This window comes from Oncorhynchus kisutch, linkage group LG26, assembly GCF_002021735.2.
Source record: "Oncorhynchus kisutch isolate 150728-3 linkage group LG26, Okis_V2, whole genome shotgun sequence".
Classification (NCBI taxonomy): Eukaryota; Metazoa; Chordata; class Actinopteri; order Salmoniformes; family Salmonidae; genus Oncorhynchus; species Oncorhynchus kisutch.
In genome coordinates, this window is record NC_034199.2 from 29,978,589 (window position 1) to 30,001,777 (window position 23,189).

At 42.2% G+C, this 23,189-nt stretch overlaps 2 protein-coding genes and 1 pseudogene across 2 annotated transcripts in view; 2 read left to right on the forward strand and 1 right to left on the reverse strand.

Moving 5' to 3' along the window:
* LOC109877787 (WD repeat and FYVE domain-containing protein 2-like) overlaps window positions 1-1,593 on the forward strand; it is a 29,400-nt gene extending 27,807 nt beyond the window's left edge. The window contains exon 13 of the mRNA XM_020469985.2: window positions 1,201-1,593. The gene's annotated coding sequence lies outside the window, so the exon portion shown is untranslated. The remainder of the gene's footprint in view (window positions 1-1,200) is intronic.
* Window positions 1,594-5,383: 3,790 nt separating this feature from the next.
* On the reverse strand, window positions 5,384-6,436 carry LOC109877782 (guanylate-binding protein 1-like; annotated as a pseudogene).
* Window positions 6,437-9,346: 2,910 nt separating this feature from the next.
* Window positions 9,347-20,529, forward strand: LOC109877783 (guanylate-binding protein 4-like). The gene is made up of 9 exons (XM_031806049.1): window positions 9,347-9,473; window positions 13,931-14,146; window positions 17,583-17,710; window positions 18,305-18,428; window positions 18,497-18,666; window positions 18,957-19,169; window positions 19,297-19,399; window positions 19,542-19,735; window positions 19,875-20,529. The coding sequence occupies exons 2-9, from the start codon at window positions 13,951-13,953 to the stop codon at window positions 20,094-20,096; spliced, it is 1,350 nt and encodes a 449-aa protein (XP_031661909.1). The 5' UTR covers window positions 9,347-9,473; window positions 13,931-13,950; the 3' UTR covers window positions 20,097-20,529.
* The last annotated feature ends 2,660 nt before the right edge of the window (window positions 20,530-23,189 follow it).

Here is a 23,189-nt window from a genome sequence, read left to right on the forward strand (position 1 = left end):
CACTCACGTCGCCAAACATACCCTCGTAAAACTGACTATCCTACCGATCTTTGACTTCGGCGATGTAATTTACAAAATAGCCTCCAACACTCTACTCAGACTGCATCCAGTTTGCTATCACCATGCCATCCGTTTTGTCACCAAAGCCCCATATACCACCCACCACTGCGACCTGTATGCTATTGTCGACTGGCCCTCGCTACATATTCGTCGCCTGACCCACTGGCTCCAGGTCATCAATAAGTCTATGCTAGGTAAAGCTCCACCTTATCTCAGCTCACTGGTCACGATAACAACACCCATCCGTAGCACGTGCTCCAGCAGGTATATCTCACTGGTCACCCCCAAAGCCAACACCACCTTTGGCTGCCTTCCAGTTCTTTGCTGCCAATGACTGGAACGAATTGCAAAAATCGCTGAAGCTGGAGACTGATATTTCCTTCATTAACTTTAAACATCAGCTATCTGAGCAGCTAACCGATCGCTGCAGCTGTACATAGCCCATCTGTAAATAGCCCATCCAATCTACCTACCTCATCCCCATATTGTTTTTATTTACTTTTCTGCTCTTTTGCACACCAGTATTTCTACTTGCACATCATCTGCTCATCTATCACTCCAGTGTTAATTTGCTAAACTGTAATTACTTCCCTACTATGGCCTATTTATTGCCTTACCACCTCACGCCATTTGCGCACACTGTATATAGACTTTTTTTTCTTCTATTGTGTTATTGACTGTACACTTGTTTATTCCATGTGTAACTCTGTTGTTGTGTCGCACTGCTTTGCTTTATCTTGGACAGGTCGCAATTGTAACTGAGAACTTGTTCTCAACTAGCTTACCTGGTTAAATAAAGGTGAAATAATAAATAAAAAAATGTTTAAAAATCTGTGTCTGGGAGACTGGCCCATAGTTCACCATCCAAAAACACAATCATTAACAGACAAGCATAAGAAGAATACTTTATGACCAATAAACTGGATAAAATAATGCTGACACTTGGTTGGCCCTGTCCGGGGGTATCATCGGATGGAGCCACAGTGTCTCCTGACCCCTCCTGTCTCAGCCTCCAGTATTTATGCTGCAGTAGTTTGTGTCGGGGGGCTAGGGTCAGTTTGTTATATCAGGAGTACTTCTCCTGTCTTATCCGGTGTCCTGTGTGAATTTAAGTATGCTCTCTCTTTCTCTCTCTCGGAGGACCTGAGCCCTAGGACCATGCCTCAGGACTACCTGGCATGATGACTCCTTGCTGTCCCCAGTCCACCTGGCCGTGCTGCTGCTCCAGTCTCAACTGTTCTGCCTGTGATTATTATTGTTTGACCATGCTGGTCATTTATGAACATTTGAACATCTTGGCCATGTTCTGTTATAATTTCCACCCGGCACAGCCAGAAGAGGACTGACCACCCCTCATAGCCTGGTTCCTCTCTAGGTTTCTTCCTAGGTTTTGGCCTTTCTAGAGAGTTTTTCCTAGCCACCGTGCTTTTACACCTGCATTGCTTTCTGTTTGGGGTTTTAGGCTGGGTTTCTGTACAGCACTTTGAGATATCATCTGATGTATGAAGGGCTATATAAATACATTTGATTTGATTGTTTATGAGTGCATATTTTCATAGGAATTATTTTATAATAGGTCATTTAGACAGTCAGAGCCAATATCAATCATCTTGTTTCACAACCCCTATGCTCTTTGTGAGATAATGATTATACCAACTGTGTAATTGTTAATGGTGCACTATTCTATGTAGAGACATTGTGCACAGTTGATCATTGGGGTGGTGGCCAGTGCTAATGTCACATTTTCTGAGTTCCAGGGAATGCTAGAGATACTCATCTTCGGTGATGTTTCTACCGTCGATCTCGAGTAGTAGAGTGAAATCTGACGGCCCACACAAAATTCGGAAAGAACTGCACAAACTGGATGTCTCCTCCTTCCTCGTCATCGTGAGAGGATAAAGCTGCACTGGATGAATTCACCTTGATCTGCTCTGTCAGCTCACTCACATATCTTTAGGGCCGGTTGAGGATTGACTGATAAAAGCTACAAAAGCTCTAAAAAATAATGTGCATCTGCATGTGCCTGCGACAGTTGTATAAGGACTTGCTATACAACAGTTATAGCATACGAGCAGTTTCAGTTTATTTTTGAATGGACTGAGTAACCCCTAAGGGAATGGATCCAACAAAGTACAGTCGTGGCCAAAAGTTGAGAATGACACACATACATTTTCACAAAGTCTGCTGCCTAAGTTTGTATGATGGCAATTTGTATATCATCCAGAATGTTTTAAAGAGTGATCAAATTAATTGCAAAGTCCCTCTGTCATGCAAATTAACTAAATCCCCCAAAAACATTTCCACTGTATTTCAGCCCTGCCACAAAAGGACCAGCTGACATGTCAGTGATTCTCTCATTAGCACAGGTGTGAGTGTTGACGAGGACAAGGCTGGAGGTCACTCTGTCATGCTGATTGAGTTCGAATAACAAGACTGGAAGCTTCAAAAGGAGGGTGGTGCTTGTTGTTCTTCCTCTGTCAACCATGGTTACCTGCAAGGAAACACATGCCGTCATCATTGCTTTGCACAAAAAGGGCTTCACAGGCAAGGATATTGCTGCCAGTAAGATTGCACCTAAATCAACCATTTATCGGATCATCAAGAACTTCAAGGAGAGGGGTTCAATTGTTGTGAAGAAGGTTTCGGGGAGCCCAAGAAAGTCCAGCAATCTCCTAAAGTTGATTCAGCTGCGGTATCGGGGCACCACCAGTACAGAGCTTGCTCAGGAATGGCAGCAGGCAGGTGTGAGTGCATCTGCACGCACAGTGAGGCGAAGACTTTTGGAGGATGGCCTGGTGTCAAGAAGAGTAGCAAAGAAGCCACTTCTATCCAGGAAAAACATCAGGGACAGACTGATATTCTGCAAAAGGTACAGGGATTGGACTGCTGAGGACTGGGGTAAAGTCATTTTCTCTGATGAACCTCCTTTCTGATGGTTTAGGGCATCTGGAAAAAAAAGCTTGTCTGGAGAAGACAAGGTGAGCTCTACCATCAGTCCTGTGTCATGCCAACAGTAAAGCATCCTGAGACCATTCATGTGTGGGGTTACTTCTCAGCCAAGGGAGTGGGCTCACTCACAATTTTGCCTAAGAACACAGCCATGAATAAAGAATGGTACCAACACATCCTCTGAGAGCAACTTCTCCCAACCATCCAGGAACAGTTTGGTGATGAACAATGCCTTTTCCAGCATGATGGAGCACCTTGCCATAAGGCAAAAGTGATAACTAAGAGGCTCGGGGAACAAAACATCAATATTTGGGATCCATGGCTAGGAAACTCCCCAGACCTTAATCCCATTGAGAACTTGTGGTCAATCCTCGAGAGGCGGGTGGACAATCAAAAACCCACAAATTCTGACAAACTCCAAGCATTGATTATGCAAGAATGGGCTGCCATCAGTCAGGATGTGGCCCAGAAGTTAATTGACATCATGCCAGGGTGGATTGCAGAGGTCTTGAAAAAGAAGGGTCAACACTGCAAATATTGACTCTTTGCATCAACTTCATGTAATTGTCAATTAAAGCCTTTGACTCTTATGAAATGCTTGTAATTATACTTCAGTATTCCATAGTAACATCTGTAAAAAAAAATATCTAAAGACACTGAAGCAGCAAACTTTGTGGAAATTAATATTTGTGTCATTCTCAAAACTCTTGGCCACGACTGTACAGTGTGTTGAACATTCTATAAACACATAACGCTGTCAGTAACACAATATATTGCTCCAGGTCTGTAAGGACATTTTGCTCAGCATCCAAGAGATATACAAACGTACAGCACACCAATAAATGGCCCGGTTGGGGGAAATATCCCCTATCCATGTGATATGTTTATTTTGATTTATTTTACTAGGCAAGTCAGTTAAGAACAAATTCTTATTTTCAATGACGGCCTAGGAACAGTGGGTTAACTGCCGGTTCAGGGGCAGAACGACAGATTTTGTACCTTGTCAGCTCGGGGATTTGAACTTGCAACCTTTCGATTACTAGTCCAATGCTCGAACCTCTAGGCTACACCTGTTAAAGTCAACAGGAGAGAAAAGGGGGGAGGATTGCCATGGGGAAATTGATGTTAGTTTCAAGGATACTGGAGGTTCTCCACAGCTTGATTGTCGATGGTCCCTCGGCTGTTGTAAACCAGAGTAATGCTTAACAGCAACATGCCTATTGGTGATCTGGCTAAATGAAATGAAATAATTTAAAATACACTATATATACAAACATATATGGACACCCCTTCAAATTACTGGGTTGAGCAATTTATGTTACACCCGTTGCTGACAGATGTATAAAATTGAGCACACAGCCATGCAATCGCCATAGACTGAGAATGGCCTTACTAAAGAGCTAAGTGACTTTCCAACAAGTCACACGGTCAAATTTCTGCCCTGCTAGAGCTGCTCCAGTGAACTATAAGTGCTGTTATTGAGAAGTGGAAACTAGGAGCAAAAGCGCAACGGCTCAGCCCTGAAGTGGTAGGCCACACAAGATCAAGGAACAGAACCGCCAGGTGCTGAAACGCATAGAGCTTAAAAATCGCTTGTTCTCGGTTGCAACACTCACTACAGAGTTCCCAACTGCCTCTGGAAGCAACGTCAGCACAAGAACTGTTCGCAGGAGGCTCATGAAATGGGTTTCCATGGCCGAGCAGCCGCACACAAGCCTAAGATCACCATGTGCAATGCCAAGCATCTGGTGGGGTGGTGTAAAGTTTGCCGCCATTGGACTCTGGAGCAGTGGAAACGCATTCTCTGGAGTTAGGAATCACACTTCACCATCTGGCAGTCCGACGGAGAAATCTGGGTTTGGCAGATGCCAGGAGAACGGTACCTGCCCGAATGCATAGTGACAACTGTGAAGTTTGGTGGAGGAGGAATAATGGCCTAGGGCTGTTTGTCATGGTTTGGGCTAGGCCCCTTAATTCCAGTGAAGGGAAATCTTAATGCTACAGTATTCAATGACATGCTTGACAATTCTATGCTTCCAACTTTGTGGCAACAGTTTGGGAAATGCCCTTTCCTGTTTCAGAATGACAATGCCCCCATGCACAAAGCGAGGTCCATACAGAAATGGATTGTCGAGCTCAGTGTGGAAGAACTTGACTGGCCTGCACAGAGACCTGACCTCAACCCTGCCGAACACCTTTGGTATGAAATGGACCGCCGACTGCGAGCCACGCCTAATCGCGCAACATCAGTGCCCAACCTCACTAATGCTCTTGTGGCTGCATGGAAGCAAGTCCCCGAGCGATGTTCCAACATCTATTGGAATGCCTTCCCAGAAGAGTGGAGGCTGTTATTACAGCATAGGAAGGACCAACTCCATATTAATGCCCATGATTTTAGAATGAGATGTTTGATGAGCAGGTGTCCACATACTTTTGGTCATGTAGTGTATGTGTGTTTAGATATTTCTTCACTGTGCTGATTAGTAATGTGAATTGTAGAGACTGAACTTTGACCTCTCACCTTCTCCCATCCGCTCTGTATCCAGCAGCATCAGGGTGTGGTCTCTCTTCTCAGGGTGAGGCACACACCATATCCAGATTCCTTTAGTCTTGGATTGGATAGTGGCTCCCAGGGCAAAACCTAAATCAATATTTCAAAGACCGTTTTAAAAATAAAAATAAAAAAGGTTTTAAACAAATGTACTGATGCAAAAAATATTTTCAATTAATTGACTATTGAGGCACAGATGATGCCCAAACAACTTTGTGAATTTAGATATGTCTCTCACCATCAGTCAGTCTCTCTCACCTTTTCTCTTTCCAGACAGCTTGTTCATGAGGTAAGACTTGCCGGTGCGGTACAGCCCGACCACCGCCACCACTAACGACTTGCTGGTTCAGTCCCATCAGGTACTTGATGGCCCCAGGAACTACATGAAGCTCGCCGTCTGCGTTTTTGACCAGGCATATTGGGAAATCCATGGTGTGACTTCACAGGATGATTAGCCTGCAGCTCCCAGAAATATTCCATCTATAATAAAATTATTAATTAAATATAGTTCAGGTGAATATGAATATGATATAGCCTAGGACTACTGCATAGGCTATGTAAAAAAATATATTAAAAAGATATGCAGAATTAAAACAGCTGAGCCTAGCCATATGCATATACAATTAAAAGTAAAGTTAAAATATTGTCCAATGTTAGCTTCAATTTCATTACGAAATTTGTCTTCAAAAATGAAATTGTTTTCCTGCTATGGAAAAGCATGTCGATTCTTGCCTACTCACATAATTGGCTTCTCCAAACCAGCTGTAAAATGGCAGGGGGATGACTGTAATGGTTTCTTCATCTGAAGGAGAGGCGGACCAAAGCGCAGCGTTGTGGTTATTCATATTCTTTCATTTATAAAGAAACTACACATGAGATAACAAAAACAACAAATGTGAGAAAACCTAAAACAGTCCCATCTGGTGCAAACACAAAGACAGGAACAATCACCCACAAACACACAGTGAAACCCAGGCTACCTAAGTATGATTCTCAATCAGAGACAACTAATGACACCTGCCTCTGATTGAGAACCATACTAGGCCGAAACATAGAAATACCCAAATTATAGAAAAACAAACATAGACTGCCCACCCAACTCACGCCCTGACCATACTAACTAAATACAAAACACAGGAAATAAAGGTCAGAACGTGACAATGACACTAGAATACCTACAGTGCATTCGGAAAGTAGTCAGATCCCTTGACTTTTATTCTCATCAATCTACAGTGCCTTGCGAAAGTATTCGGCCCCCTTGAACTTTGCGACCTTTTGCCACATTTCAGGCTTCAAACATAAAGATATAAAACTGTATTTTTTTGTGAAGAATCTACAACAAGTGGGACACAATCATGAAGTGGAACGACATTTATTGGATATTTCAAACTTTTTTAACAAATCAAAAACTGAAAAATTGGGCGTACAAAATTATTCAGCCCCCTTAAGTTAATACTTTGTAGCGCCACCTTTGCAGTGGTCTGATACTCCTTCCATTTCAATATTATCGCTTGCACAGTGCTCCTTGGGATGTTTAAAGCTTGGGAAATCTTTTTGTATCCAAATCCGGCTTTAAACTTCTTCACAACAGTATCTCGGACCTGCCTGGTGTGTTCCTTGTTCTTCATGATGCTCTCTGAGCTTTTAACGGACCTCTGAGACTATCACAGTGCAGGTGCATTTATATGGAGACTTGATTACACACAGGTGGATTGTATCTATCATCATTAGTCATTTAGGTCAACATTGGATCATTCAGAGATCCTCACTGAACATCTGGAGAGAGTTTGCTGCACTGAAAGTAAAGGGGCTGAATAATTTTGCACGCCCAATCTTTCAGTTTTTGATTTGTTAAAAAAGTTTGAAATATCCAATAAATGTCGTTCCACTTCATGATTGTGTCCCACTTGTTGTTGATTCTTCACAAAAAAATACAGTTTTATATCTTTATGTTTGAAGCCTGAAATGTGGCAAAAGGTCGCAAAGTTCAAGGGGGCCGAATACTTTCGCAAGGCACTGTACATACAATACCCCATAATGACAAAGCAAAAACAGGTTTTTAGAAATGTTTGCAAATGTATTACAAATAAACTTAGCACATTTACAGAAGTATTCAGACTTTTTACTCAGTACTTTGTTGAAGTTTCTTTGGCAACGATTACAGCCTCGAGTCTTCTTGGCTATGACGCTACAAACTTGGCGCTCCTGTATTTGGGGAGTTTCTCTCATTCTTCTCTGCAGATCCTCTCTAGCTCTGTCAGGTTGGATGAGGAGCGTTACTGAACAGCTATTTTCTCCAGAGATGTTAAATCGGGTTCAAGTCTGGTGTCTTGGCTGTACTCTGGAGAGTACTCTGGAGCAGGTTTTCATCAAGGATCTCTGTACTTTGCTCTCATGTGCCTTTTACTGAGGTGTGGTTTCTTTCTGGCCACTATCATAAAGGCCTCATTGGTGGAGTGCTGCAGAGATGGTTGTCCTTCTGGAAGGTTCTCCCATCTCCACAGAGGAACTCTGGATCTCTGTCAGAGTGACCATCGGTTTCTTCGTCACCTCTCTGACCAAGGCCCTTCTCCCCCGATTACTCAGTTTGGCCAGGCGGCCAGCTCTAGGAAGAGTCTTGGTGGTTCCAAACTTCTTCCATTTAAGAATGTTGGAGGCCACTGTGTTCTTGGGGACCTTCAATGGTGCAGAAATGTTTTGGTATCCTTCATCAGATCTGTTCCTCGACACAATCCTGTCTCGGAGCTCCACGGACAATTCCTTTGAACCTCATGGCTTGGTTTTTGCTCTGACATAAACTGTCAACTGTGGGACCTTATATAGATAGGTGTGTTTCTTTCCAAATCACGTCCAATCAATTGAACAATCAAGGTGGACTCCAAACAAGTTGTAGAAACATCTCAAGGGTGATCAATGGAAACAGGATGCATGTGAGCTCAATTTCGAGTCTCATAGCAAAGGTTCTGAATACTTATGTAAATAAGCTATTTCAGGGTTTTTTAAATACATTTGCAAACATTAAAAACATTTTTTTAAATCACTGTCATTTTGGGGTATTGTGTGTAGATTAATGAGGAAAACATATAATTTAATCAATTTTAGAATAAGGATGTGACGTAACAAAATGTGGTAGAAGTCCAGGGGTCTGAATACTTTCCGAATGCACTGTATTCCAAGGGGGTTTCCACTAGTTACCACAACCACAAAGTCAAAATTGTCTATAATCATAGAGTTTTTTGCTTTTTGTTCTTAATGTAAGGTTAGGCATAATGTTAGCGGTGTGGATAAGGTTAGGATTAAAATAACATTTTAAGAAGGGACATAACTCGTGACACCCATTTGGCTGCAGATACAGAAAGTGAAAGTTGCCTCGTCTATTTTTCTTCAATTATTTTCACCAGTTAAAAAAAAGATGGAATTTACGCATCCGACTTTTTAATGAATTAACAAAATGTTAAATTGTGTGAACGTGAGCCAATTATCGGGCTATTGTTCTCGGTAGGAATAGTGCTGCCTTCAAGGAGCGGCAGGGTAGCCTAGTGGTTAGAGCGTTGGACTAGTAACCGGAAGGTTGCAAGTTCAAATCCCCGAGCTGTCGTTCTGCCCCTTCCGTCATTGAAAATGTTCTTAACTGACTTGCCTTGTTAAATAAAGGTGCTAATTGGTTGTAGTTATGTGTTGGTTATAAAAAAGAAATCCATGCTCAGCTTCAGTGAAACATGACCGTAAGTCGTTCATGTCAGAGTTCCTAGTATCTACCAGCACATGAACGCGGCATAACTATGTTATTTTGTTTTATAAGTCGTGCCTTCCCAGAAACCTAATTTTAAACATTAGAGAATCACTTTCAGTTTCAATATAATCACTGATCTCATTTACAGACTGAACAACCGTACTGTACAACGTCGCAGAGGTAAGCCTAAACTCTCTTGCGCAACAAAATGTTAGCTTTTTTACTATATGATTATATAGGTATTGATTTGCAAGTTGACTGGTTCTAATGTAAGCTGGTGAAACACCAACCATCACAAGTCGACTGTTGAATGAACTTTATTTGAACGTACTTTACCTGTTGTCTGCTGGTTTTGTCCTTATGGAAGTGGTCATCTGAAACAATATCCACAAGGATGTTTTATTAGCTCGATTTAAGCATGCTGGTCTGTAGGCCTATATGGTTGGTTTTTCTGTTTTTATTTTCAACACTGGTGCAATTAGTAGTCATTGCCTTGCGAAAGTATTCACCCCCTTGGCATTTTTCCAAATGTTCTTACAACCTGGAATTAAAGTATATATATATTTTTTTTTGGGGGGGGGGGGGGGGGGTTGTATCATTTGATTTACTCAACTTGTCTACTATCACTTAGAAGATGCAAGATATGTTTTATTGTGAAACAAACAAGAAATAAGACAAATAAACAGAACTTGAGCATGCATAACTATTCACCCCCCCCACCCCCCAAAGTCAATACTTTGTAGAGCCATCAATTACAGCTGCAAGTCTCTTGGTGTATGTCTCTATTAACTTGGCAATCTAGCCACTGGGATTTTTGCCCATTCAAGGCAAAACTGCTCCAGCTCATTCAAGTTGGATGGGTTCTGCTAGTGTACAGCAATATTTAAGTCATACCACAGATTCTCAGTTGGATTGAGGTCTGGGCTTTGACAAGGCCATTCCAAGACATGTAAATGTTTCCCCTTAAACTACTCGAGTGTTGCTTTAGCAGTATGCTTAGGGTCATTGTCCTGCTGGAAGGTGAACCTCAATCCCAGTCTCAAATCTCTGGAAGACTGAAACAGGTTTCCCTCAAGAATTTCCCTGAATTTTGCACCATCCATCATTCCTTCAATTCTGACCAGCTTCCCAGTCCCTGCCGATGAAAAACATCCTCACAGCATGATGCTGCCACCACCATGGGATTCTCAGGGTGATGAGAGGTTTTGGGTTTGCACCATACATAGCGTTTTCCTTGATGGCCAAAAAGCTCAATTTTAGTCCCATCTGACCAGAGTACCTACTTCGATATGTTTGGGGAGTCTCCCACATGCCTTTTAGTGAACCCCAAACGTGTTTGCTTATGTTTTTCTTTAAGCAATGTCTTTTTTTCTGGCCACTCTTCCGTAAACCACAGCTCTGTGGAGTGTACGGCTTAAAGTGGTCCCATGGACAGATACTCCAATTTCCGCTGTGGAGCTTAACAGCTCCTTCAGGGTTATCTTTGGTCTCTTTGTTGCCTCTCTGATTAATGCCCTCTTTGCCTGGTCTGTGAGTTTTGGTGGGCGGCCCACTCTTGGCATGTTTGTTGTGGTGCCATATTCTTTCCATTAAATCTTTTTTGAGTTAACGGTGCTCCGTGGGATGTTCAAAGTTTCGGATATTTTTTTATAACCCAACCCTGATCTGTACTTCTCCACAACTTTGTCCCTGACCTGGTTGGCGAGCTCCTTGGTCTTCATGGTGCCGCTTGCTTCGTGGTGCGGTGCCCCTTGCTTAGTGGTGTTGCAGACTCTGGGGCCTTTCAGAACAGGTGTATATATATACTGAGATCATGTGACAGATCATGTGACACTTAGATTACACACAGGTGGATTTTATTTAACTAATTGTGACTTCTGAAGGTAATTGGTTGCACCAGATCTTATTTAGGGGCTTCATAGCAAAGGGGGTGAATACATATGCACGCATCACTTTCCGTTTTTAACTTTACATAAAACATTTTAAACAAGTTATTTTTTTAATTTCACTTCACAAATGTAGACTTTTTTTTCTATGTCCATTACATGAAATCCAAATAAAAATCAATTTAAATTACAGGTTGTAATGCAACAAAATAGGAAAAACGCCAAGGGGGATGAATACTTTTGCAAGGCACTGTACATGACAAAACTTGTACAATATGGCCGAGCCTAACCAAACCACAGCTGACTGCGAGGAAACGTGCTTCGGTTACGTTCGGCTATTGTTGACATAGTGTGTCTTTTCTCAGAAAAGGGGAGATATAGTGATGTCTAATAGATTTGTCCCAAATTGATTGGTTATGCGTGTCATCGTCATAACCGAATATGACTAGCCAAGCAATGACGAATAGCAGATAATAGCTCTGTGGACTGCATGTTAATTGCCTGATTTAAATGTCAGTAAAAAGAATTGTAACATAAGTTTAGTTTTTCTTTAACATCGACATTCTTTAACATCGACAACACTTAACTGTGTCAACTAGGACATTGGGGTAGACAGCCCTTTGTCCACAGCAACATTATTCTGCCCCGAAACGGTTGCTGTTCCTATACCTCTTTCTGAATGAAACAAAAAAGGATTTTATCGCTCTTTTCAGAAAGGAAAAGTAAGCATGTTTGTTTTTTTCCAAGTGTCTCTGAACCTCAGTGGTAGTTTTACCTCTTGACTTCTCGAGGTTATTCTCACTAGTTGTGGTGAGGCTGGCTGACCACAACTAGGGGATGGGAGTTGGCTGGCTCACAGTTGGGGCCTGTGTGCTGTCCTCACTGGTAGACTGGGTGACTCCTTTGTTGTTCTGCTGCTGTCTCTCTGGAGTAGGTGACTCTGGAAAAGCCTGAAGATGTCGCCTGTTTCTCCAAGCGATGGTGCCGTGTGCAGTTTCGAATCTACTGGCAAATCCTTTTCATATGAAGAGAAATCATGGATAAAACGTATCGATGCTCATCGGCCATTGGGAAAAGGTGAATCAGCAGATTTCGGAGACGTAATGGACACGTAATGGATTTCTGGGATGACTCGGAGGCGAAGTGGAATCCTTGGGCGAGCGAGTGGAATCGGAACTCCTCTCCTTCCTACATTCCCGTAGCCGTCCATCGATCCAGATTGTCAAGGCAATGAGCGAGTTGCGATTGGTCGGTAGTTCCCAGGCTGCTACCTCGTCCTTCACTTCCTCCGATAATCCATGCAGGAATGCGTCGAACAGCGTTTCCCGGTTCCAGGCACTCTCAGCTGCCAATGTACAGAAATCCACTGCATAGTCTGCCACACTGCGGGAGTCTTGCCAAAGCTGGAGTAACTTCCGGGCAGGCTTTCTCCTGGACAATTGAGAATTGAAAACCTCCGCCACAAACTCCTCCAGACTGAAGCATATGGCCGACTGTTGTTCCCACACGGACGTAGCCCAGGCGAGAGCCCTCGTGGACATCAGCGTGATGAGGTATGCTATCTTCGAGTGGTCGAAGGGGAAGGAGGAGGCCTGCAGCTCGATGATAAGAGAACACTGTGTGAGAAATACCCGACAGGTTCCCGACTCTCCAACGAAGCATTCCGGGGGAGGTAAGTGGGGTTCTTGGGAAACCGGAGTGGCCAGGGAGGCTGCGTTGCTAACAGCCGGGTTACTGAGGGGCTGGGAGGTTACCGTTGTGGTAGGCTGCCTGACAGACAACCTGTGAAATTGCTCCAGCAATGTGTTCAACGAACCATCATGGCATTCGGCTAAGGTATGGAACCCATGAAGAAACTCCTTGGACCTTCCAATGGTGGCTCCTTGGGAGGAGACGGTGTTGCGGCGCTGGTCTGAGTCTGCTGGGTCCATCATGGCCAGTTTGTACTGTCAAGACTCAGGAGATGACCCAGATGCAGACAGTTTCGAAGTAACAACAGTTTATTTCAAAAGCAAGGGGGCAGGCCAATGACAGGTCAAGGGCAGGCAAAGGTCAGTAATCCAGGGTGGTGTGACAAAGTACAGAATGGCAGGTAGGCTCAGAGTCAGGAATACTAGAAAACAGGAACTAGAGAAAGACAGGAGCATGGGTAAAATGCTGGTAGGCTTGACGAAATAAAACAAACTGGCAACAGACAAACAGAGAACACAGGTATAAATACACTTGGAATAATGGGGAAGATGGGCGACACCTGGAGGGGGGTGGAGACAAGCACCAAGACAGGTGAAACAGATCAGGGTGTGACACCTCCTACTGCCAAAAGGACTAACAGCATGTACAACGGGTAGAGTAAGTCTAAATATAATTGTATTCAAATTTGAGCTTGTAGGAGACTATTGCCTCTTTTTTAGGGCGACTTTGGTCAGACTAATAATCAATGGATTAGCGATCTGATATTTAGACAATTCATAGAGCAATTTTTTGTCCGTTTCTTGTAAACTAGAAAATGTGATATAGGCTTGTCTCATGTGTTGAAAGAAACCAAGTAACAATTTTAAATATGTACCTTTTTTAAGATTAAATAATTATTTTGTGTCACTGTAAACCCAATCTGTTATGATAAGCTTTTATTCACTCCATATCACCAGCCCCTTTGGCACCTTTATCACTTTAAGTTTAATTGCACAAAAAAAGTTGAGGGACTTTTATGACACACACACAATCAAAAGTTCTTATGTGTGTCCTTGCCAGTGTTTCTATAGGACAGCATCATGGCAGGCCAGACAGTATCCATGAAGGAACCAGTATGTCTGATAGAGAACGACAGTGATGGGAAGCTGTGTGTGGTCCGCAGTGCACTGGGCATCCTGGACCAGATTGACCAGCATGTGGTAGTGGTGTCGGTGGTCGGTCTGTACCGCACCGGCAAGTCCTACCTCATGAACAAGCTGGCTGGTGAGAAAAAAGGTGAGTACATCCACTAAAGCATTTTTGAATCTATGGTCCGACCAGTCCAAACTAAAATATAAACACTATGTAAAGTGTTGGTCCCATATTTCATGAGCCTAAATAAAAGATCCCTGAAATTTTCCATATACACAAAAAGCTTATTTCTCTGAAATGTTGTGCTCGAATTTGCTTGACAGGTGTGGCATATCAAGAAGCTGATTAAACTGCATGTACAGTTGAAGTCTGAAGTTTACATACACCTAAGCCAAATACATTTAAACTCAGTTTTTCACAATTCCTGACATTTAATCCTAGTAAAAATGTCCTGTATTGGGTCAGTTAGGATTACCACTTTATTTTAAGAATGTGAATTGTCAGAATAATAGTAGAGAGAATAATTTATTTCAGCTTTTATTTCTTTCCTCACATACCCAGTGGGTCAGAAGTGTACATACACTCAATTAGTATTTGTTAGCATTGCCTTTAAATTGTTTCACTTGGGTCAAACGTTTCGGGTAGCCTTCCACAAGCTTCCCACAATAAGTTGGGTGAATTTTGGCCCATTCCTCCTGACAGAGCTGGCGTAACTGAGTCAGGTTTGTAGACCTCCTTGTTCACACGCGCTTTTTCAGTTCTGCCCACAAATTTTCTATGGGATTGACGTCAGGGCTTTGTGATGGCCACTCCAATACCTTGACTTTGTTGTCCTTAAGTCGTTTTGCCACAAATTTGGAAGTATGCTTGGGGTCATTGTCCATTTGGAAGACCCATTTGCATCCAAGCTTTAACTTCCTGACTGATGTCTTGAGATGTTGCTTCAATATATCCACATAATATTCCCTCCTCATGGTGCCATCTATTTTGTGAAGTGCACCAGTCCGTCCTGCATCAAAGCACCCGCACAACATGATGCTGCCATCCCCGTGCTTTATGGTTGGGATGGTGTTCTTCGGCTTGCAAGCCTCCCCCTTTTTCCTCCAACATAACAATGGTCATTATGGCCAAACAGTTCTATTTTTGTTTCATCAGACCAGAGGACATTTCTCCAAAAAGTATGATCTTTGTTCCCATGTGCAGTTGCAAACCGTAGTCTGGCTTTTTGATGGCGGTTTTGGAGCAGTGGCTTCTTCCTTGCTGAGCGGCCTTTCAGGTTATGTCAATATAGGACTCATTTTACTGTGGATATGGATACTTTTGTACCTGTTTCCTCATCTTCACAAGGTCCTTTGTTCTTGTTCTGAGATTGATTTGCACTTTTCGCACAAAATTACGTTCATCTCTAGGAGACAGAACCGTCTCCTTCCTGAGCAGTATGACGGCTGCGTGGTCCCATGGTGTTTAGACTTGCATACCTTTGTTTGTACAGATGAACGTGGTACCTTCATTGCTCCCAAGTATGAACCAGACTTGTGGAGGTCTACATTTTTTTTTCTGAGGTCTTGGCTAATTTCTTTTGATTTTCCCATGATGTCAAGCAAAGAGGCACTGAGTTTGAAGGTAGTCCCTGAAATACATCCACAGGTACACCTTCAGTTGACTCAAATTATGTCAATTAGCCTATCAGAAGCTTCTAAAGGCATGACATAATTTTCTGGAATGTTCCAAGCTTTTTAAAGGCAGAGTCAACTTAGTGTATGTAAACTTCTGACCCACTGGAATTGTGATACAGTGAATTATAAGTGAAATAATCTGTCTGTCAACAATTGTAGGAAAAATTACTTGTTTCATGCACAAAGTAGATGTTCTAACCAACTTAACACAATTATAGTTTGTTAACAAGAAATTTGTGGGGTGGTTGAAAAAACAGTTTTAATGACTCCAACCTAAGTATATGTAAACTTCCGACTTCAACTGTACCTTGTGCTTGGGACAATAAAAGGACACTTTAAATGTGCAGTTGTTATCCAACACAATGCCACAGATGTCTTGAGGGACTGTGCAATTTGCATGCTGACTTCGGGAATGTCCACCTGAGCTGTTGCCAGAGAATTGAATGTTCACTTCTCTACCATAAGCCGCCTCCAACATCATTTTGTCAGTACGTCCAACCAACCTCACAACAAAGACCACGCGTAACCAATCCAGGCCAGGACCTATATAACCGGCTTCTTCACCTGCGGGATCACCTGAGACCAGCCACCGGGACAGCAGGTGAAACTATGGGTTTGCTCAACCGAAGAATTTCTGCACAAACTGTCAGAAACCATCTCAAGGAAGCTCATCTGCGTGCTCATCGTCCTCACCATGGTCTTGACCTGACTGCAGTTCGGCGTCTTAACAGTCTTCAGTGGGCAAATTCTCACCTTCGATGGGGTCATGGTATGGGCAGACATAAGCTACTGACAACGAACACAATCGCATTTTATCTATGGCAATTTTAATGCACAGTGATACTGTGACGGGATCCTAAGGTCCATTGTCAGGCCATTCATCCGCCGCCATCACCTCATGTTTCAGCATGATAATGCACGGCCCCATGTCGCAAGGATCTGTACAGAATTCCTGGAAGCTGAAAATGTCCCAGTTCTTTCATGGCCTGCATAGTCACCAGACATTTTTGGGATGCTCTGGATCAACGTGTACTACAGCGTGTTGCAGTTCCCACCAATATCCAGCGACTTTGCACAGCCATTGAAGAGGAGTGGGACAACATTCCACAGGCCACAGTCAACAGCCTGATGAACTCTGTGTGAAGGAGATGTGTTGCGCTGCATGAGGAAAATGATGGTCACACCAGATACTGACTGGTTTTCTGATCTACGCCCCTACTTTTTTTTAAAGCTATCGGTGACTAACATATGCATATGAAATCCATAGATTAGGGCGTAATTTATTTAAATTTTTTGATTTCCATCTTTGGACTGTAACTCAGTAAAATCTTTGAAATTGTTTCATGTATTTTTGTTCAATGTACATAACAATATGCATGACCTCAACACTGTTATATGGATAAGGAATGATTATGTATAAGATAATTATTTCTCATAAAGGTAGGGTAACAGAAATGTGAAACAGAAAGTGTTAACTTATGTACTGCATTTGTCATTCAGAGTTAGAGACAGATATGCTGCACCAAAGTACAGATTTGTCCTGTTCTGAACACATTATGCTTTGATGTTTTTTTCTCTACAAAATTGGAATTTCGACACATCCTGTTATTGCATTGTGGAAACTACAGTTTGTCTTTGTTTTACACCATAACGTACAACCAGACAGGAGAGCAAACATCAAAAACACATTTTGTTCCAACCACATTTGTTCTAGGTGGGTTATGTAGATCAGGGTGCCGTTTTGCACTGGCTGTTAGTTTCACTTTCAGTCTGTCAGTATGATATACAGTATAACTAGACAAACATGTTCATCTGAAAACCAGCAGCCTTGAGTTACCACTTTACATCCTGCTGCCTCTTTACAGATTCCATCCTAAGAACCGTTTTTATCCTCTGTCCTCAAGGTTTTGCCCTGGGAGCCACCATCCAGTCCAAAACTAAGGGCATCTGGATGTGGTGTGTGCCTCACCCTGAAAAAAGAGACCACACCCTGGTGCTGCTGGATACAGAGGGGCTGGGGGACGTGGAGAAGGTGGGAGGTCAAAGTTCACTCTCTGTCAAAAACCTTTTATGGCTGTTTAGATGACAGAATATAACATTGCTATGGGTAAAATCCCATGCTATCTCAATAAACTGTGCCTAGTACTGATAGCTGATGTCATCATCTGTATATAATGTCTGACTTATAAATGTATGATGTATACCAATTGATTCTAAAGTGTATAACAAACAAATAATGACCCATGAGCTTAGTTCAACTGTCATACTCCATCAGAACCCAAAATATAAGCTTGTTTTACTCCAATGTTTGTAAATGTAATTAAACTCTGTATAACATCATGGGTAACTACAATTATGATGTCACGGATGGTGAATCATTGCACCCATAGCTCTATGAATTTGAGTGGTCACCTTTCTCCAGGCCCATCCCTAATTTATTTCTATTTTTTTACCAAAACCGAGTTAGGGTGCAGCTTTGTTATTGTTTCAATTAAGGATTCCAGCTTTGACCTTTATTTAGGTAGGGAGCCCATAAAATGGCGTATGGAGTAGACATTTTGTTACTGACTTAATTTCACTCTAGTCTGAACAGAGTACCAATGTGTTCCTTCTGTTGTGTCTGCAGGGTGATGAGAAGAATGACAACTGGATCTTTTCCCTGGCTGTCCTGCTCAGCAGTACTCTGGTGTACAACAGCATGGGAACCATCGACAACAACGCCCTGGAGAAACTACAGTATCCTTCAGCAGGCCTATAAAGAAATATAGATTTACATAGTCTAATTTGGTTAGAGGAAATCTACAAACACAATCAGAGTAAGAATCAATCCTTTCTTACTCTTTGAACCAACCAGCAGTTTACTGTGTAGTAACAGAGACCCAAGAGGAGCTGTCTGAAGTGCATGCTGTCATGGAGAAGGAGGCTGTGGCCATATTCATCAACAACTCCTTCAAAGACGAGGACCAGAAGTACCAGTTGGAGCTTATGGTATGAGAATGTAGATTCTATATTCAATGAGTCAATATTCAATTCAGTGATGTATGGATTTACAAGAAGAGGATAATCTGTCATTTGGGTGAGCTACCCCTTTATGCAACACTTACATGTACATTTTAGTCCTTTAGCAGACACATTTATCCAGAGCGACTTACAGCAGGGTTAAGGGTTAAGTGCCTTACTCAAGGTCACATTGACAGATTATTCACCATTTATTACCTCAACTGAACCAAAATATTCTGGTTTGTTCTGGTACATTCTGAACCAACCTCTTTCTATAGAAAGTGCTTCAAGAAGCGTACGATAAGATCTGTGAGAGGAACTACAAGGAGTCCCAGAAGTCATGCGAGTCCAAAATCCAATGCATCTTTGACCCCCTGGAGGAGAAAATAAGGGCTGGCTCCTACATGACCCCTGGAGGATACAAAGAGTATTGCAACGACCTGAAACTGGCCACCAGCGAATACAGATCTGAGGGAGGCAGAGGAGTGAAGGTATATTGCGGAGGTGGTGCTATTTTAGGATATTATGTAATTATGATGTTTTGTGGATGCTGGTCAAATGAGTTATGAATGCACTGATGTGATGTTGAAAGTTAAATATTATGTGTGGTGGTTCCAGGCTGAAGAGGTACTGAATGAGTACTTGGGAAGGAAGGCCAGCATTGGTGAGGCCATCCTGTCAGCAGACCAGTCCCTCACTGAAGCTGAGCAGAGAGCAGAAGGTGATATAGGTCACCATGAATATGCACTCCATGACCTGGCAACAACATTCTAATCACTTCCAAATGGAGGCTTACCTCTCGTTCTCTTTGATATTTATCTCACTCACTCTCTCACACATACTCTGTCCATCTTTCTCTGCAGCGGAGCAAGCTAAAAGGGAGGCATCTGAGCGGGAGAATCGAGCCATGGAGGAGCAGCTGGTTGTCCAGGAGAGGTTGAGAGCGGACCAGCAAAGGACGTATGAGGAGAATGTGAACCAGCTGATGGAGAGGATAGAGAGAGACAGTAGAAATGCCATAGCAGAGCATGATAGAGTTCTGCAGGCCAGACTCAAGGTAGGAATAAAAAAAAACACAAACATTGAGAAGTACACTTTAAAACTACAGTAACTCTAGCGGTAAGATTGACTGTGTGTATGTGTTTTGTTTTAATGACACAGTCCGTGATGTGTAAAAACAAACCTTGTAATTTCAGGAGCAGAATGACCTTCTCCGGCAAGGGTTTGATGACAGAGCACACCAAATGCAAAGAGAGATAGATGCCCTTAAGGGTGCGAAGGCACAAGAGGAAGAGAAAAAACCGTCATTTATGAGCACAGCTCTGGATACTGTTGGGACTGCAGCTGCCTTGTTCCTTCCAGGAATAATTCCCAAAGTAGGAGGAATGGTTGTGAATTGGCTGTCTAAGTTGTTCTGATGTAGGTTCCCGAGGAGGATGATGATCTATTATTCTTATAGACTTGAATTGATTGAATCTGTATTTATTGATAGTTGATTCATGGATTTAGGTTAAGCACTCAGTTAAGGTTTTAGTTTATGTTTTTTAATAACTATTTTGAATGCCTAATTATGATAAACTAATGCTTTTAGAAAACACACTTAAAAATGGTTTTGCACTGGTGTTTTTTAAATGTTACTATTACCAAATAGGCCTAATTTTTAACACTGATGATGTTCATATGCACACCAATATCCCGTTATTATTCGGGATACTCAAGTATTCTATCCTTGAGTTGAGCGTCATATCCCATTTACAATAACCCGAAAAATCTTGACGTATACTGCGTCGTGACGTTGTTGTGACGACTGTTGCTCATCGAATGATTAAAGGTTTCTAATTACGTGATGAACTGAATCAAGTAATTATTAATTCATTAACCTGGGGCACCATGGGAAAATTAGTTTTATTGAGTTTCTATTTCCCAAATTAACTCAAAGAATATCAGAATATCGATTTTACAACAGCCGCTAATTAATCGGTTACCTCTACAGTCTCGTTCTGAACGTCGCATAATCCGGGAATCTGGTCTCACCAATGAGTTCGTACCACACCAATCTTAGTTGAGTATTTATTTACTAGAAAGCTAAAATGATGATAAAAGATATACATACCCAAAAACACATTCTAGGCTATTGATTAGAACTTAGTATAATGGGCCAACACACTATGGCGCGTGTTACCCAAAATGGGTATTTAAAAGAGAGAGAAAAAGAGTAAGTACACGAGAGAAATATACATTTGGGTGAATTTGTCAGCTATGCTTATTCTAACCCTAGCCTTGCCCCAAACTGCCGCTCTTATGGGTCAGAATATAATGATGTAATTACGTGGGGAAGGTCTCTGTGGATTCTCGGTCTCTGTGGATTCACGGTCTCTGTGGACTGTTCAGGCTGCTCAATGACGCACTTCTCCGGCGCAACTCTTTGGTTGTCCTCACAATGTCAGTGTCCTTTTGGCTTAGGAGTCTGTTCCCTCGCCCTTGCTCTGGAAGGGCTCTTCTGAGGACAGACAGCTCTGTAGCTCAGAGCTCACAGCGTAGGAATGAAACAGTGTAGATACCACGATTCGATGGGGAGTGGAGGCTTGGTGGTTCGACTTGAATTCACCCGCTTAGACACAGCTACTCATCCGTAGCTTGGGTAGAAAAATATTTGTTTGTCTTCAAACTTGTGTTGCGTTTTGGGTTCGTTGACTTTTTAGACCTCGGCTGCAGCTTGGGTCACTTAGTCTTGTCATGATGTTGGCCTGGGGGTAGGTTTATGACAGTCATAAATACCTCTTCCCCCCTTTTTCCTCTCTCTACCCTACTGATGTTACATTTGCAAAACCCTTGGTTAACATAGAGATTCTGGGAACATCAGAAGGTGGGGGGAAATGAACTATATTCTGGTAATCTGACCAATTGAACATATGCGGTGGTACTTAATGAATATGATGTCAGTTCGGTTGTCATCTGAGACATTCTCATCAATGATAAGATGACATAAACTCTACACATCAGAGTTATCGGATTCACATGGAATTGTTGTTCAATTTAAATGTTTGAATATGAAATTATTCGTGATGGGATGAAATGTGATTTTAGCTTCTAAAATGTGAGATTTGGGTTTTCATAAGGTTAGGGCTCTGCTCAATCAGTGGCCCGCCCCAGCGAAGGGACATGGGCTATAAAACTTGTCAAACACGCCCTCCTCTCCCTTCCTATATAAAGCCTTGACGACAATATAACCTCCTGTTCCGAGGATGGGAGGACGACGGTCCGATGTCAGAATGGTTCAGATAATAACTACAGAACGAAGCCAACATCAGCGTGAGCTTTGGTTGCGAATGGTATGAACTTTGAACTCTTATTCACTACAGAAGTGATACCTCCTAGCCGTTGAATTAGCAACAGCAGCTGCAAACGCAGGTTAGGAAGGAACAGACAGAGTATCCCGTCTACCACACAACGACGTTACTACAACGACATTCTTCAAAGGACTCGGTTGGGCAACATGGCCTTCCATCTACCACCAACCTACCGAAGCGCAGCTCAGAGTAAATATTTATTGCATTTTCCTTTTCCAAATGGGCAGTAATTTAGAATGCATAAAATACTGTATTTATGATAGCACAGCTTCTCCCTGTGTCCCTCAGTCTTCCCGCTCTTTCACTCAAACCCAGCCCCTTTTCTTTTGTGTAACCTGCTGTCATATCTGTTCTGCCCACTAGGGACGTTTTCCTTTATGACGTAATTTGTAATCATGTGTATGTGTAATTCTGTGTGATTAGTTAGGTATTTAGTAAATAAATAATTAAACCCAATTTTGTATTGCTGATTCAACTTGTTAGACAGGGTGCGTGCAGATAACCAAGAATTTACAACTTTCAGATGAGACTGAATTAAGATGACGATTAATATTGACTGCTATTGATGTAAAATATTACTAGGTCTTGAAGAGTTTATTCAGAAGATAACAGCTCTATAAATATTATTTTGTGGTGCCCCGACTCTCTAGTTAATTACATTTACATGATTAGCTCAATCAGGTAATATTAATTATGGAGAAATTATTTTATAGAATAGCATGTCATATCACTTAATCTGGCATAGCCAAAGACACGACAGTCTTATCTGTAAATTCTTCACTCACAGGTTTTATACCCTCGGGTCAGAAGTGGGCGTAACCGCCTTTAGGGCAATTCTCTGGACGTACCAAGTTAAAAGGCAAGGTCTAGATTTTACTCAAATCCAATTTTAGACAACTAACTTGATTCCGTCTCTCACAGTTGAAGTGTACCTATGATTTAAAAAATTACAGACCTCTACATGCTTTGTAAGTAGGAAAGCCTGCAAAATCGGCAGTGTGTCAAATACTTGTTCTCCACACTGTATGTAAAAGGTCTTGGCTAAATGACTCTATCATGGCATTGTCTCTAATGTCATGTCTAGGGTGATCTTACTTGCAGGTGGGTAGTTAAGGCACTTGGAAAAACTTGTCCCCTGAAGGCCAAAGCTTACATTGGGCA